Below are 16,441 nucleotides of genomic sequence, written 5' to 3'. Positions count from 1 at the left end.
TCTCCTCTGATCCCACCTCTTGGTCATCTCAATTACCCTGGGTCGAGTATGCCCATAATACCCTTCCTTCATCTGCCACTGGGATGTCCCCCTTCCAATGCCTGTACGGATACCAACCTCCCTTGTTTCCTTCTCAGGAGAGGGATCTTTCGGTTCCTTCTGTCCAGGCCCACATTCGTCGTTGCCACCGGACCTGGCATCGGGCCAGGAAGGTCCTCCTTAGAGTTTCTGACCGGTATCAGATCCAGGCGAATCGTCGCCGTATTCCTGCTCCCGCTTATACCATCGGAGATAAGGTTTGGTTGGCTACACGGGATCTTCCTCTACGGACTGAGTCGAGGAAACTGTCACCAAAGTTCATTGGTCCGTTTGTGGTGGATAGAATCATTAACCCGGTTGTGGTCCGACTCAAATTGCCGGCAACGCTTCGAGTACATCCCTCATTTCATGTCTCCTGCCTTAAGCCGGTTCTCCTCAGTCCTCTGTTGCCCCCTCCTCCTCGGCCTCCTCCTCCTCGGATGATCGGAGGTGGTCCTGTCTACACGGTGCGCCGCATAATGGATTCCAGACGGCGGGGTCGAGGTTTCCAATATCTCGTGGATTGGGAAGGATATGGTCCAGAGGAGAGGAGTTGGATTCCTCGGCGTCAGATTCTTGATGACGACCTGCTTCGTGACTTCTACCGCCTCCACCCTGGCGCTCCAGGTAGTCCGCCCGGTGGCGTTCGTCGGAGGGGGGGTACTGTCACAAATCCCGCTTCCTGAGTCTGTCTTTGCCTGTGTTTCTGTCCTGGAACGCACCCTGTCTGGTTGCCGGGCGAATTAGCTTGTTGGGAGATCAATGTTCACCCGCACCTGTATCCCATCAGTAATCTGCACACCTGTCCTGATCATCACCTCTCCCCTTCAAAAGCCCTGACCTGACATCCATTCCCTGCCGGATCGTTAGCCATGACCAGTATGTTTTGCTCACGAACCAGTCTCCAAGTTATAGAGTTTGTTTTGTTTTGGTTTATTGTTTTGTACATCTGCTTGCCTTTAACTGACCTCCGTTTTGTTCTATCTACAGCCATTTCCCCGGAACCCATCACCCATCCCTGTCTGCTCGTCGCTAGTGTTTTTTTTCTATCCTTTGGATCTGCTCATCCACTCCCATCATTCCATCTCCGCTGCCCGCTCCGCCACCCGGAACTATCTACCTCCACGTTCTCATCATTTAAATAAATTCTCACCATCTTCATACTCACCTTGTCCTGGTCTGCTTCTGGGTCCGATTTTTGTAAAGCGTGACAGAAAGTATAATTTATATTCCTAAAACATAAGTTGAAAATGTTACTGTTCCTGCTACCTGTTGTTGATTATGAATTTGTTTTTAAATGTCCAAATTCATAATCAATATACTGAAATAAGTTGTGATATTTTGAAGGCCAAAAATAAACATTACTCCCTACACATACATACGTCACACTTGTGTTCAGATTAGTTCTATTTAGCTAAATGAGTAGCTTATAAACTGCACACACACCAACATTTACCAAGCAGTCACTCTACACTTTGATTGGCTTGTTCTACTGTAATCAAAAGCTAGCGCAAATGACTCACATCACCATTGTCTATAAAGATCAATGGAACTGGGACAATAACCGGGGTGACGTGTACCGTTTGCGCTCTTCTAAAAGATAAAACCACAACTAACTTGGGTAAACTACATGTACCTGTCGATAGATGACAACCTGTAGTAGCCATTTGTCTACTCATCTCTCTGTGTCACGTTCACAGTAGACGGCCAATACAAAACAGAAACAACACTTTTTTGACTGGAACATCTCAACGAATCATCACCTCACAGACCTACAAGGTGACAGGGGTTTCATTTGAATCATCACCTCACAGACCTACAAGGTGACAGGGGTTTCATTTGAATCATCACCTCACAGACCTACAAGGTGACAGGGGTTTCATTTGAATCATCACCTCATAGACCTACAAGGTGACAGGGGTTTCATTTGAATCATCACCTCACAGACCTACAAGGTGACAGGGGTTTAATTTGAATCATCACCTCACAGACCTACAAAGTGACAGGGGTTTCATTTGAGTGCTAGCTTGACTGTCAAATACGAGGATTTGTTTGTGGCCAGCAACTTTTTTTAAAAGCAAAATCTATTTAGTATAATCTTGATATTAACATCACCAATCTGAGGTAAAAAATATGTGTAATTCTACTCAATTCATGTGTTGAAAATTAAAGCTTGTACAAGGTAGTTAACACACTTTCCACATTAGGGGAATTAGCACAATATGAAATCATTTTATATGACAAAATAATTCAACATGTCAATTAAGTGACGATAGTACAGCATACAGTTTATTGTTTACTCCATGTGTAACTCTGTGTTGTCTGTTCACACTGCTATGCTTTATCTTGGCCAGGTCGCAGTTGCAAATGAGAACTTGTTCTCAACTAGCCTACCTGGTTAAATAAAGGTGAAAAAAAAATTAAAAAAAATAAAAATATATATACTGCCCACTCACAAGCTATTGCAACAATTCCACATATTTCTAGCTCATTGAACTATTTAGAGAGGGAACTGCTCTGAAACCCATTTGAACCAGGTGCTCTAGAATAGAGTCTCCAGAGTGTCTGAGCCGCAGCCTGAACATTCAACGTCCCTGTAAGAGACCTGTAATAGAGCTCACCAGACATTCCAGAAGCCGGGCGGGACGAGATATGATGATGAAGAGCTTTTTGACCAGCTCAGTGACGAAGGTCAACTCAGAGCTCTCAGAACGCTCATAGGCCTGAGAGAGAGAGAGAGAGAGAGAGAGAGAGAGAGAGAGAGAGCGAGAGAGAGAGAGAGAGAGAGAGAGGGCTTCAGCACCAGGGATAGCGATAAACAAATTCTTAGCAATTAATAGGTTCTGCACCAATAAAATTTAATGACAGTTACTTTTGGAAGACCAGAAGAGGAATAGTGTATGTGAGCATGTATGTGTGTTGTGTATGTGCATCCGCATGTGTTTGCAACTATGCATGATGACTCACGTCGTTGAGCATCTTCTCCAGATTCTCCTGCAGCTCAAAGAAATACACCGTTGTGATGAGTCCGTCCTGTGATTTGGTCAGGCAGTCTCTGGACAGCTCTGCTATCTGGTGGTGGATGAAGCTGAGGACCCCGTCAGCCAGCGGCAGCACGCTCTCCGGGGAGAAGTTCTGGATGAACTCTGACAGACGCTCCTCCATCTGGGCTGTAGCCTGGGAGGAGAGGACAACATGGTGGAATACACTATAGGTGAGTGACTGGGGTCCGAGCCTTTCAGGGGAGAAGCTATCAACGTTCCTTCATCTGGGCAGTTGACAGATATACAGCATAGACTACATATTATCAATACAGGACCGAGAGGGTTCGAACCCAGGCCTTTTACCAGCTACAAGATTGTGTTGGTGTGTTCAGCTAAAGCCTAGGAGCCAACACAAGTCTTCAGGACTCAGCTAAGGTTACTTAACACGCGAGCGTGGTTCATCCGCCCATTGACCTCCATGTGAAGTCCATGTGATCAGTATTCTAGTGTGAGACTAGCAATATAGTCAAACAAACAGACACCATCAGCAAACTGCTGAATCCAAATAAATCTCTCCGTACCTTAGTGTTTGTACTACTATAGTATGTGATGTGAGTAATGCCTTTTCTCTGTTTGTCTGCTTCTGTTTGGTTTGCAGCTTTACCACAGCGGCTGCCTGCCTGTCATAAGTAAGTCATTGATATCGGTCAACACAAAGCCAGAAGTGGTTTCAACAGTAGATGGGGAGATATGCTCTTTAGAGAGAGAAACTGCACTGCGCTGGGTTCTGTCTAAATGGCTCTCTGGGGCCATTTTGGATCAGTCACTGCATGACATGTCAGTCTCCATTTTGGGGATGCGACGGTTGCAACCATCTTGTTGTGTTTTTATGCAGAAGCAAGTAAAACTGTGCAGGCAGTCAGTGACACTGCGGTTAGCACTGCTTCAAGTCCCATTCATGTTATGGGATAGGGCCACTGTGTGTGTGTGTGTGTGTGTGTGTGTGTGTGTGTGTGTGTGTGTGTGTGTGTGTGTGTGTGTGTGTGCGTGCGTACCTGCATACGTGTGTGCATTTCTGTGTACGAGTTGTGCGTGTGACCGTGTGTGTGTGTGTGTGTACTGACCTTGGGGAAGCGCTCCTTGTAGACATGGTTCATCATTACTATCTCGTTGTCATAGCAAGACGGTGAGCGCCCCGGGCTGAAGAGAGAGAACGAGACAGAGACAGAGAGGCAGATTGACAAGAAAGAGTGATAGACAATCAATTTTTAAATGTTTCACTTGAATGCAGGCTTAATTTGCAGCAGCCAGGACCCAGTGTGTGCGTGTGTGTGTGTGTGTGTGTGTGTGTGTGTGTGTGTGTGTGTGTGTGTGTGTGTGTGTGTGTGTGCGCGTACGTGTGGACCCCTGTCTGTACATTATGTAAATCAGCCAATCAGAGATAGCATCACTTTTAGTCTCTCTAAAATCAACCAATCAGGAATTCTGAACACTCCGTCTCCCTCTAATGGATGCACTAATTAGGACCCCACTCCTCAATCAAGGAGGAGCATTGTTAAAGACACAGGAAGTTACTACGTCATTCTACAGTGCATCAAGAGAGGAGACCGCCAGACCCCATTGGAACAAGCTACATGCAACCATGCCAAGCACTAATACAAGACTTGGGTTCAAATAGTATTTAAGATATGTTTAATACTTGGAGCTTCCTGGAGTGCCAGATGGGTGGGGCTTACACTTTTGGGACTACTCCATTGGTTCCATTGCGTCAGACAAGTTTAATCAATCGCAGATAAAGTTCTTGAAAAAAATGTACATTATTTTGAACCCAGGTCTGCTGTGTGTGAAGCAGATATTTTAGTCTGGTCTAGAAGTCTCCATGGACTCATCACTTGGGAGACAGAAGAGAGGACGACAAGCTAATGGAGAAACACATGCACTCTGGAGACCGCCTGGAGGATACTGACTTGAATAAAGACCACAGGGAACTCTAGAGAGGGGCATGCTGAGACAGAGAGAGAGAGAGAAAGAAAGAGAGAGAAAGAAATAGAGAGATAGAGAGACACAAAGAGAGAGAGAGACAGAGAGAAAGAAAGAGATACAGAGACACAGAGAGAGAGATAGAGACAGAGGGAGAGAGAGAGAGATAGAGAGAAAGAAAAAGATACAGAGACACAGGGAGAGAGATACAGACAGACAGAGTCAGAGAGAGAGAAAGAGAGAGAGAGAAAGAGAGCGAGAAAGAGAGAGAGAGAGAAAGAGATAGAGAAAGAGAGAGAGAAAGAGTGAGCGAGACACCGACAGAGAGAGAGAGACAGAGAGAGAGAGAGAGAGAGACAGAGAGAGAGACAGAGAGAGAGAGACAGACAGAGAGAGAGAGAGCGAAAGAGAGACAGAGAGAGAGACAGACAAAGAGAGAGAGAGAGAGACAGAGAGAGACAGAGAGAGAGAGACAGACAGCGAGAGAGAGAGAGAGAGAGAGAGAGAGAGAGAGAGAGAGAGAGAGAGAGAGAGAGAGAGAGAGAGAGAGATACAGAGACACAGAGAGAGAGAGATACAGATAGACAGAGACAGAGCGAGAGGAAGAGAGAGAGAGAGAGAGAGAGCGAGAGAGAGACAGACAGAGGAGAGAGAGAGCGAGAGAGAGAGACAGAGAGACAGAGAGAGAGAGAGACAGACAGAGAAAGAGAGAGAGAGAGAGAGAGACTGTAAATCAGAGGAGTTTGTTAGGAGATTGGGTTTGTGTTCATATCTTTGTGTATAAAGCTTCGAGGAGATACACAGGGCGAAACTAGTATCCCCACCCCTTTCCCTGACCCTTGACCCCTCTAACCTGAGGCTGCGGGAGCGGGGGCGCACGTGTGGCGAGCGGCGGCCCCCGTCGTCGTCGGTGATGCTCTCGGTGCTGCCGAAGTGCTTGGACAGGAAGTGCAGCTCATCCATGGTGGGCTGGAAGGGCAGCTGGTGCAGCCGCTCCTGTGACGAGGAGGAGGACTGGGGGAGAGAGGAAAGACATGAGGAGAGAGCAAGAGAGAGGGGGTGGGAGGGTGAGAGAGGGAGCGGGAGGAGGAGGAAGGGAGAGAGTAATTAGAAATGTCAATGTACAGTAACAACAGCAAGAAACAATCATACCTCATGATGTGTTTCATAAAAGAAAGAGGCAAAGAGAGAGAGAGAGAGAGAGAAAGAGAGAGAGAGAGAGAGAGAGAGAGAGAGAGAGAGAGAGAGAGAGAGAGAGAGAGAGAGAGAGAGAGAGAGAGAGAGAGAGAGAGAGAGAGAAAGTGGGGAAGTGAGAGGGGTAGAGAGAGAGAGAGAGAGAGAAAGTGGGGAAGTGAGAGGGGTAGAGAGATGGAGATGCAAAAAAAAAAAAAAAAAAAAGATGCAAAAATATCCTCCGTGTACAACGTAGAACACCAAATAATGCATGCAGAGCAGAATTAGGCCGATACCCACTAATTATCAAAATCCAGAAAAGAGCCGTTAAATTCTACAACCACCTAAAAGGAAGCGATTCCCAAACCTTCCATAACAAAGCCATCACCTACAGAGAGATGAACCTGGAGAAGAGTCCCCTAAGCAAGCTGGTCCTAGGGCTCTGTTCACAAACACAAACCACAGAGCCCCAGGACAACAGCACAATTAGACCCAACCAAATCATGAGAAAACAAAAAGATAATTACTTGACACATTGGAAAGAATTAACAAAAAAACAGAGCAAACTAGAATGCTATTTTGCCCTAAACAGAGAGTACACAGTGGCAGAATACCTGACCACTGTGACTGACCCAAACTTAAAGAAAAGCTTTGACTATGTACAGACTCAGTGAGCATAGCCTTGCTATTGAGAAAGGCCGCCGTAGGCAGACATGGCTCTCAAGAGAAGACAGGCTATGTGCACACTGCCCACAAAATGAGGTGGAAACTGAGCTGCACTTCCTAACCTCCTGCCCAATGTATGACCATATTAGAGAGACATATTTCCCTCAGATTACACAGATCCACAAATAATTTGAAAACAAATCCAATTTTGATAAACTCCCATATCTACTGGGAGAAATTCCACAGTGTGCCATCACAGCAGCAAGATTTGTGACCTGTTGCCACAAGAAAAGGGCAACCAGTGAAGAACAAACACCATTGTAAATACAACCCATATTTATGCTTATTTATTTTAACTTGTGTGCTTTAACCATTTGTACATTGTTACAACACTGTATATATATAATATAACATTTGTAATGTCTTTATTGTTTTGAAACTTCTGTATGTGTAATGTTTACTGTTAATTTGTATTGTTTATTTCACTTTTGTATAATATCTACCTCACTTGCTTTGGCAATGTTAACACATGTTTCCCATGCCAATAAAGCCCCTTGAATTGAATTGAAATTGGAGAGAAAGAGAGGCGCAGAGAGAGTGAGCCCTCAAGCGTTAATAAGCCTTTATTGTACAACTAATGTGTTAGGTGCAGAGCTTCTAGGCTGCTGGACAAACGTCAATATCACAAAACAAAAAATGTGATGAAAAGAGAGTGGGAGGGAGAAAGAGTGTGATGAAGAGAGAGAGAAAATAGACCAATTCTAAGAGACTGAAAACTAAAACTGGACAACAAGCTAAAGTGGAGCCTCAGGGGTCTTAGCACTAGCAGACCCTACTCTTAAACAAATGGGTTTTTCTGTTCTAGAGTTACAGGAAAAACCAGGCTGGATCAATCAAGGGCTTTAATGAGCACGTCTCCCATAGGGATGGGGAGATAGTGGTGTGTGTTCGCGGGTGTGTGAATGAGTGAATGAGTGAGTGAGTGAGTGAGTGAGAGTGAGTGTGTGTTGGGAGGTTAAACAATGATTTCTGCCATGAAATCCATTAGAACCTGGCCTACTTCTGGTTCCAATCCAAACCACTTCAAATTGCTAAATGCACATCAACATGATCAATTAAACACATAGGGAGATGAGAGGGGGAGTAGGGTGGATTGAAGGAGGATGGAGGGATACAAGGAAGGAGAGATAGCAAGATAGAAGGAAAGGATTTTATGTCCTCCCCTGTTGTGGTTCTCTCTCTTTTACTCCATTAACTCTGTCTTACTTCCTCTCTCTCCATCTCTCCCCCCTCTCCCTTTTCCTCTCTCTCATTTCAATGTCAATTTAAGGGGCTTTATTGGCATGGGAAACACATGTTAACATTGCCAAAGCAAGTGAAATAAACAATAAAAAATGTACAGTAAAAATTACACTCACAAAAGTTCCAAAATACATTTCAAATGTCATATTATGTTTATATACAGTGTTGTAACGATGTGCAAATAGTTAAAGTACCAAATGGAAAATAAATAAACATAAATATATGTTGTATTTACAATGGTGCTTGATCTTCACTGGCTGCCCTTTTCTTGTGGCAACAGGTCACAAATCTTGCTGCTGTGATGCACACTGTGGTATTTCACCCAGTAGATATGGGACTTTATCATAATCGGGTTTGTTTTTCAAATTCTTTGTGGGTCTGTGTTATCTGAGGGAAATATGTGCCTCTAATATGGTCATACATTTGGCAGAAGGTTAGGAAGTGCAGCTCAGGTTCCACCTAATTTTGTGGGCAATGTACACATAACCTGTCTTCTCTTGAGAGCCAGGTCTGCCTACGGCGGCCTTTCTCAATAACAAGGCTATGCTCACTGAGTCTGTACATAGTCAAAGACTTCCTTAATTTTGGGTCAGTCACAGTAATCAGGTATTCTAGCACTGTGTACTCTCTGTTTAGGGCCAAATAGCATTCTAGTTTGCTCTGTTTTTTAAATAAATTCTTTCCAATGTGTCACATAAATATCGTTTTGTTTTCTCATGATTTGGTTGGGTCTAAATGTGTCTCTCTCTGTCCTCCTGCCCTCCTTTCATCTCCTCTGTCTTCCTGCCCTCCTTTCATCACCTCTCCCCTCCTTTCATCTCCTCTCCCCTCCTTTCATCTCCTCTGCCCTCCTTTCATCTCCTCTGTTCTCATCCCCTCTCTCCTCATCCCCTCTGTCCTCATCCCCTCCTTTCATCTCCTCTGTCCTCATCCCCTCCTTTCATCTCCTCTGTTCTCATCCCCTCCTTTCATCTCCTCTGCCCTCATCCCCTCCTTTCATCTCCTATGTCCTCATCCCCTCCTTTCATCTCCTCTGCCCTCATCCCCTCCTTTCATCTCCTCTGTCCTCATCCCCTCCTTTCATCTCCTCTGTCCTCATCCCCTCCTTTCATCTCCTCTGTCCTCATCCCCTCCTTTCATCTCCTCTGCCCTCATCCCCTCCTTTCATCTCCTCTGTGTATGCGGACCCTGCAGTAGCTAATCAAGCAAGTAATGGTCCGTGTAAGAGCCTGGGGAGGTCTGAAAACTGACGTCTGTACAGGAGTAAGAGAGGACGGGGGAGAGAAGAGAGGAAGGTGGAGAGAGGAGAGGAGAGGGGAGAGAGGAAGAGAAGAGAGGGGAGGGGGAGAAGAAGAGAGGAGAGGGGGAGAAAGAGGGAGGTGGAGAGAGGAGAGGGGTGAAGAAGACAGGTGAGGGGGACAGGGGAGGAGAGAACTTCCTGTCAACAGCACTGCAAAACTGCAATTAATGGTAGTGTATGTATGTGTGTGGGTGGGTGTATGTGTGTGTGTGTGTGTGTGTGTGTGGGTGGGTGGGTGGGTGTATGTGTGTGTGGGGGGGTGTGTGTGTGGGTGGGTGGGTGCGTGTGTGTGTGGGTGGGTGGGTAGGTGTGTGGGGTGTGTTTGTGTGGGTGTGTGTGGGGTGTGTGTGTGTGTGGGTGGGTGCATGTGTGGGTGGGTGGGTGTGTGGGTAGGTAGGTGTGTGGGGGTGTGTTTGTGTGGATGTGTGTGTGTGGGGGGGGGGGGGGGTTGTGGGTGTGTGTGTGTGTGTGGGGGTGTTTGTGGGTGTGTTCTCATTCTTTTCCTCTGTCTTTTTTGTCTCTCTTCCCCCCCCCCTCTCTCTCTCTCTCTTACACACATTTCACTCTTCATTGACTCTTTCGATCTCTGTCTGTATCCCCCCATCCCTCACTCCATCCCTCACTCCATCACTCAGTTTAGCTAACTGAATGATAGCAATGGATAGAGGATGAGATAACATGTTTTTAAGACCGGTTGACTTTCTGTTTCTACTTTATTATCTCCCACACACACACACACACACACACACACACACACACACACACACACACACACACACACACACACACACACACACACACACACACACACACACACACACACACACACACACACACACACACACACACACACACACACACACACACGTTCTCTTTGAGCCAAGTCATCAGCCACAGTGATAAATCAGGTACTGAATGTACATCTTAGCAAGCGATATGATCTGAGCCGCTGGTTTATTATTAGTTCTGTTCTCCATGGGCAGTATTATGGGATAGATCCATGTTCACCAGCGGGAAGGTACCTTTTAACTATTCAGCTGAGATTTACAGCACAAATTATAGAGGGGATGGCTTTGGTACGTGTGTGGGAGGGGTGGGGGGGCAGTGTGTGTGTCTGTCAGTGTGTCTGTCAGTGTGTGTCTGTCAGTGTGTGTGTCTGTCAGTGTGTGTCTGTCAGTATGTGTCTGTCAGTGTGTGTGTGTCTGTCAGTGGGTGTGTCTGTCAGTGTGTGTGTCTGTCAGTGTGTGGGAGGGGTGGGGGGGCAGTGTGTGTGTCTGTCAGTGTGTGTCTGCCAGTATGTGTCTGTCAGTGTGTGTGTCTGTCAGTGTGTGTGTCTGTCAGTGTGTGTGTCTGTCAGTGTGTGGGGGGCAGTGTGTGTGTCTGTCAGTGTGTGTGTCTGTCAGTGTGTGTCTGTCAGTGTGTGTCTGTCAGTGTGTGTCTGTCAGTGTGTGTCTGTCAGTGTGTGTCTGTCAGTGTGTGTCTGTCAGCGTGTGTGTGTCTGTCAGTGTGTGTGTCTTTCGATGTGTGTCTGTCGATGTGTGTCTGTTGATGTGTGTGTCAGTGTGTGCGTCTGTCAGTGTGTGTGTCTGTCAGTGTGCGTGTGCGTGTGCGTGTGTGTGTGTGTGTGTGTGTGTGTGTGTGTGTGTGTGTGTGTGTGTGTGTGTGTGTGTACCTGCACATGACACCAGAAGGCTGCTAGTGGGCCGTGTAATCGTTTTAAAAGCAGAACAAAACAAGTAGAAAATCAACTCCACAGAACATGAGTTTCCTAATGGCATCTTGCATACCAAGTAGGGCAACATTTAATATATGGAAATACATTCTAGCGTATAAATACATATTCATGCATGGAATGTCAAGTTTCACTAATGTAATTTGCATGAATGAGAGCTAGAATAAAAAATACGTTTTGCCCTATCAGATGTCTCATGACTTATAGGAGCAATCTGCAATTACTACTTCCACTGATTATGGTTTGAACTGCCGATTGCCCCTTTAACAGTTATATGGAGGTTATTATGAAGAAAAAGACTGGATAGTTTTTCCTCTGTCCTGCTTTCAACTGTCAAGTCTACTCAAATCAGGGACCAAGGCATGAAGCAATGGAAGTGCCTTGAGGAAAGGACCAGTAACTCTGCGCTCCATGCTGCTAGATCATGTCATGTTGGTAATATGAAAGGACCTCTAGAGTGTGGTGTTCAAATGGAGGAGTTATTACAATGATTTTAGTATTTTTATTTGAGTTTTGTCCGTTTCAGACACAGATAAAACAACATAAATAGTTAGGACAATAAATGATAATAAGGACCACTGTCATTAGAGATTGTTGTTCTTACACGTTCTTACACATTTTACCGTCTGTGTAAAAATGGGTCAGTTGTAGTTACCGTTGAGCTGGGTGTGTTGGTGCCATATCCAGAGGAGGGGAGAGAGGCCAGGGACCACCTTCGACCGTCCGCCCTGCAAAAGAGAGAGGGAGAGAGGGGTAGGGTGGGAGAGAGAGAGAGAGGGGTTAGGAAGAGAGCAGGAAGAATTGTGTCATACTAAGTTCCAGAGTAGAAAGGGATTTATACAATAGATACGTAGTTCCTTCTGTACAAAAAGTCAGAAAGCTTCATGTTTCACATTTCTTTCACACCTCCTGGATTGCCTTTTGCGCCAATAATCCCTTCCTTTCCTCTGCTTCCCTGGGGTCCTGCTACACATATCTCTCTCCCTCTCTCTGTGGGTCCTTCTATCTGTCTGACACTGCTGGAGGCATGATGGATGTTGGTTTTGGCTACATCCTGGCACTCAGAGGCCCATCCGTCTGTGCGCGTACATAAACACACACACACACAAACACTTTGTCATGCTGTGTGACAGGGGAGTGCAAAGAGGGGAAAGTGTTTCTGTCCAGCATAAGGGTGTAAATAACCTTACTGAATTCCTTTTCACTGTGTGTGTGCCACTGGAATATTGTCACTGCTTAAATAAGTGGTCAGTCGAGGCCTAGGGTGGTCTAGCGGTCTAAGCCACTGCCTCTAGAGCACATATATGGCTGCAGCAGCGGTTCACATCCAGCCTACTGCTATTTCAGCATCTCTGTCTTTCCTCTCTACTATCCCGCCTGCCCACAACACTACAAATATTCATTCAAAAAATAATGGCCAGTTGATGGCTACTATAGCGGTATTGGTATGACAATGTGTTTGTTTATGCAGTGTAGCCAAAGGCTTTTTGGTTGTTGTAGGATTATCTGATTTAGAGATATTGCTGCTACATTAGATTATAGGATCATAAAAAGGGACCTGCCAAGAGCGTTACCTGGTTTTTAATCCCTTTATATAACTTGATATAATCTCTTTATATGTAAACAGCAGATGTATTGAGTATTCCAAACGCTATTTACCTTCTAGAGGAGGCAAATGAGAAGTGGGCAGGGCCACTGGGGGAGAAGTTCCTTGGGCTGTCCAATGGACTACTTCCTGTGGAGAGACAGGGAACAAACATGAAGTGCCATTATAATATTTAATATATTTTGCAGACATTTTTATCTAGAGCAACTTACAGTCATGCATGCATACATTTTAAGTATGGGCGGTTCCGGGAATTGAACCCACTACCCTGGTGTTACAAGCACCATGCTCTACCAAATGAGCTACAAAGAACCACACTGGCCCATTATACATCACTGTAGAAACAGTATTAACTGTTATTATAAACTGGGTGGTTTGAGCCCTGAATGCTGATTAGCTGATAGCCGTGGTATATCAGGCCATATACCAAGGGTATGACAAAACATTTATTTTTACTGCTCTAATGATGTTGGTAACCAGTTTATAATAGCAATAAGGCACCTCTTAATGCTTAATTATAACCAATTGCCTTACCTATGTGTCCAGGGAGAGGTGAGTGTGGTCGAGGGAGAGTGGGTGATGTACTGGTTAGAATGAGGCTCTTCCGGTTACTGGTCCGGCAACTAGAACACACACAGCCACAAACACACAGGCCATCATTATCTGAAACACAGTCAAAAAGGTGATAACGTTACCATCTAACAGCATCTACCACTCTTAACGTAATATCTATGAGAAAGTCGGGTGTGATCGTGTGTACTTTCATGTGTGTGTGTGTGTGTGAGTGCGTGTTTGTGTGGCTGTGTGCTTCTGAGCTTGAACGCATGTGTGTTTGTAAGTGTGTGTGTACGCTTCTGTGTAAATGTTGGTATGCATGCTCATACAAATTGGGCCAGAGAAGATGGTGTATTGAAGTCAGCCCACCACGTGGGGAGAAAGCCAAAGCAACAAAGCCTTGTGGATCACACACACAAACACACACACAAACACACACACAAATACACACAAATACACACAAACACACACCACGAGCCACGGCAACAAAGACTTCCAATTTCCTCCACTGTCAACTTCGACGAGATACCTCTCATGCGAGATAATGATGGGAGCGAGGGAGAGATGGAGAGAGAGCGAGAGAGAAGGAGAGGGGCAGGTAATGATGTGTTGAGATTATCATATAAATGAGGATTAACCCTCCTGATGCAAGAGAAAAAAACATGGACACACACACACTAAGTGTGACACAGATGGTGTTATGCGGGAGGAGGGCTTTAAAAGGTGTGATTCTACCATGACAACCATACTTCCTGTAGTCAGGGAACCGTACGTAACGGTGTTATGTTGTAGTTGGCTGAAATCCCTCACTAATATATATTCTCCATGTTATACACCACTATCAGCATAGGAGAGAAATATGGTATAGCCTTAAAAAATCACCCACAGTAGACTGTTCCCTTTCTCCTCCTTCTCCTCGACCTCCTTCTCCTCCTTCCTTAATCTATGGTCGACCAATGATGACTCAATACACTGTATTCACCACTAATAATGACTCCCGAATAACGACTTACAACACTGTCAGCATAGCACAATAGTAACAGGAATATGGCATACTGTAGCCTCGAAAAATAGCCAGTAAAAATGATGTCACTTTTCTCCTCTGTGTGTGTGTGTGTGTGTGTGCGTGTCAAGTCTGTTTTGGTTGCTCTGCCAGATCTCTCCAGTGTGCTGGTTTTGAAGGGTAGCTGTCAGCCAGATGAGAAGCGGTAGGGAGCTGCACAGTACTAACACAGCATGACAAAGACCTGGGCTAGGCTCGTTCCACATTGCATCAGATAGCATGCTGCTCTATACAGCTGTGATGTAAATTACACACACACGCATGAGCAGGTAAGTACACGACACGCACGCACGCATGTGCACGAGCGGTATACGTACATGTCTGAAACAGCAGGACAATTTCCATAATGCATTGATGTGTTTCAAATAAAGCACTCCCTCCCCCTTCCTCCCTCCACCCCTCCATCCCTCCCTCCACCCCTCCATCCCTCCCCCTTCCTCCCTCCATCCCTCCACCGCCATATCCCTTCTTCTTTTTCTAATTCTCATGTGTTTGTTCCTCGTCAGAACAGCTAACACAAGGAAACAGCCAAAAACCACCTAGTGATCTCTCTCTGTGTCACTCAGGCACCAGGAGAGGCTTGTCAAGGAACTGACACACACATTTGGAGAGAAGGGGTGGTGAAATATTTAAGGGAAATGCATTAGGCTTGGTTTTGGAAGTGGCTTAACACCATTACACTACAACTCTCTGAGGACTGGAGGAGAACCAGACAAAAAATACTGAGAGAGAGAGAGAGTCATCCCAGTCCTTACTCTCCGTTATCCTTCTATTTGATATTTTTTTAATCTTACATGTTTATTTAAATTTGGTTGGTTAATAGTATATTAACCTTCACAATTTATCACACAATAAATAATACAGTGTAGAATACACAGTACTTAAATTGGCCAATGTAAGCATGACCTTTAAATGTGTCATCATCTTAATGATGAATCTAGTTCCTTTATGAAGGAGGGCCCAGTGGAGAGGACTGTCTGGGACTTTATGGGCTCAGACTGGTCCTTCTAAGTGGGATTCTAAGTAACGCTGAACGTCACTGTCCTCTCCTGTGGCTTGATTAAATGAACTCTCTAACCCACATATAGAGAGAAGGGGCGGGATGGGGAGGAGAGGAGGGGGGGAGAGAGGGGGAGTATGTGTGACAAAGAAATCGAGTGTGTGAGAACAAGTGAGAGAGAAAGGAGACAGAGAAACTACCAGGGTTGAGAATAATGAGTGAAGGAGAAAGAGAGACTACCAGGGTTGAGAATAATGAGTGAAGGAGACAGAGAGACTACCAGGGTTGAGAATAATGAGTGGAGGAGAAAGAGAAACTACCAGGGTTGAGAATAATGAGTGAACGAGAAAGAGAAACTACCAGGGTTGAGAATAATGAGTGGAGGAGAAAGAGAAACTACCAGGGTTGAGAATAATGAGTGAAGGAAACAGAGAGACTACCAGGGTTGAGAATAATGAGTGAAGGAGAAAGAGAGACTACCAGGGTTGAGAATAATGAGTGAAGGAGAAAGAGAAACTACCAGGGTTGAGAATAATGAGTGGAGGAGATAGAGAGACTACCAGGGTTGAGAATAATGAGTGGAGGTGTCACGTTCCTGACCTGTTTTATGTTATTTTTGTATGTGTTTAGTTGGTCAGGGCGTGAGTTGGGGTGGGCATTCTATGTTTTGTGTTTCTATGTTTAGGTTGTTGGTAATTAGCCTTATATGGTTCTCAATCAGGGACAGGTGTTTGACGTTTTCCTCTGATTGAGAACCATATAAAGGTAGGCGTTTCACACTGTTTGTTTGTGGGTGATTGTCTTCCGTGTCTGTGTCTGTGCACCACGCGGGACTGTTTTCGGTTTGTTCGTTTTATGTAGTCTGTTCCTGTTCGTGAGTTCTTTCTTGTCTTTATGTAAGTTCCATGTTCAGGTTTCGTCTACGTCGTTTTCTTATTTTGTAAGTTATTCAAGTGTTCTTCGTGTTTCGTCTTTAATTTAATAAATTCATTATGTCATCAT

General features: G+C 45.2%; 1 protein-coding gene across 3 annotated transcripts in view; it reads right to left on the bottom strand.

Moving 5' to 3' along the window:
• LOC139567839 (microtubule-associated serine/threonine-protein kinase 1-like) overlaps positions 1-16,441 on the bottom strand; it is a 99,502-nt gene that overhangs the window by 37,951 nt on the left and 45,110 nt on the right. For all 3 annotated transcript variants that reach the window (XM_071389392.1, XM_071389393.1, XM_071389395.1), the window contains 7 exons: positions 13,356-13,444; positions 12,875-12,950; positions 11,871-11,943; positions 5,896-6,056; positions 4,187-4,262; positions 3,046-3,255; positions 2,700-2,801 (listed from right to left, as the gene is read on the bottom strand). In XM_071389392.1, coding sequence (XP_071245493.1) covers positions 2,700-2,801; positions 3,046-3,255; positions 4,187-4,262; positions 5,896-6,056; positions 11,871-11,943; positions 12,875-12,950; positions 13,356-13,444 — 787 coding nt within the window. The remainder of the gene's footprint in view (positions 1-2,699; positions 2,802-3,045; positions 3,256-4,186; positions 4,263-5,895; positions 6,057-11,870; positions 11,944-12,874; positions 12,951-13,355; positions 13,445-16,441) is intronic.

Source organism: Salvelinus alpinus, chromosome 2, assembly GCF_045679555.1.
Source record: "Salvelinus alpinus chromosome 2, SLU_Salpinus.1, whole genome shotgun sequence".
NCBI lineage: Eukaryota > Metazoa > Chordata > Actinopteri > Salmoniformes > Salmonidae > Salvelinus > Salvelinus alpinus.
Note: the sequence above shows the minus strand (reverse complement) of the source record. Positions and strands in the feature narration are given on the sequence as shown.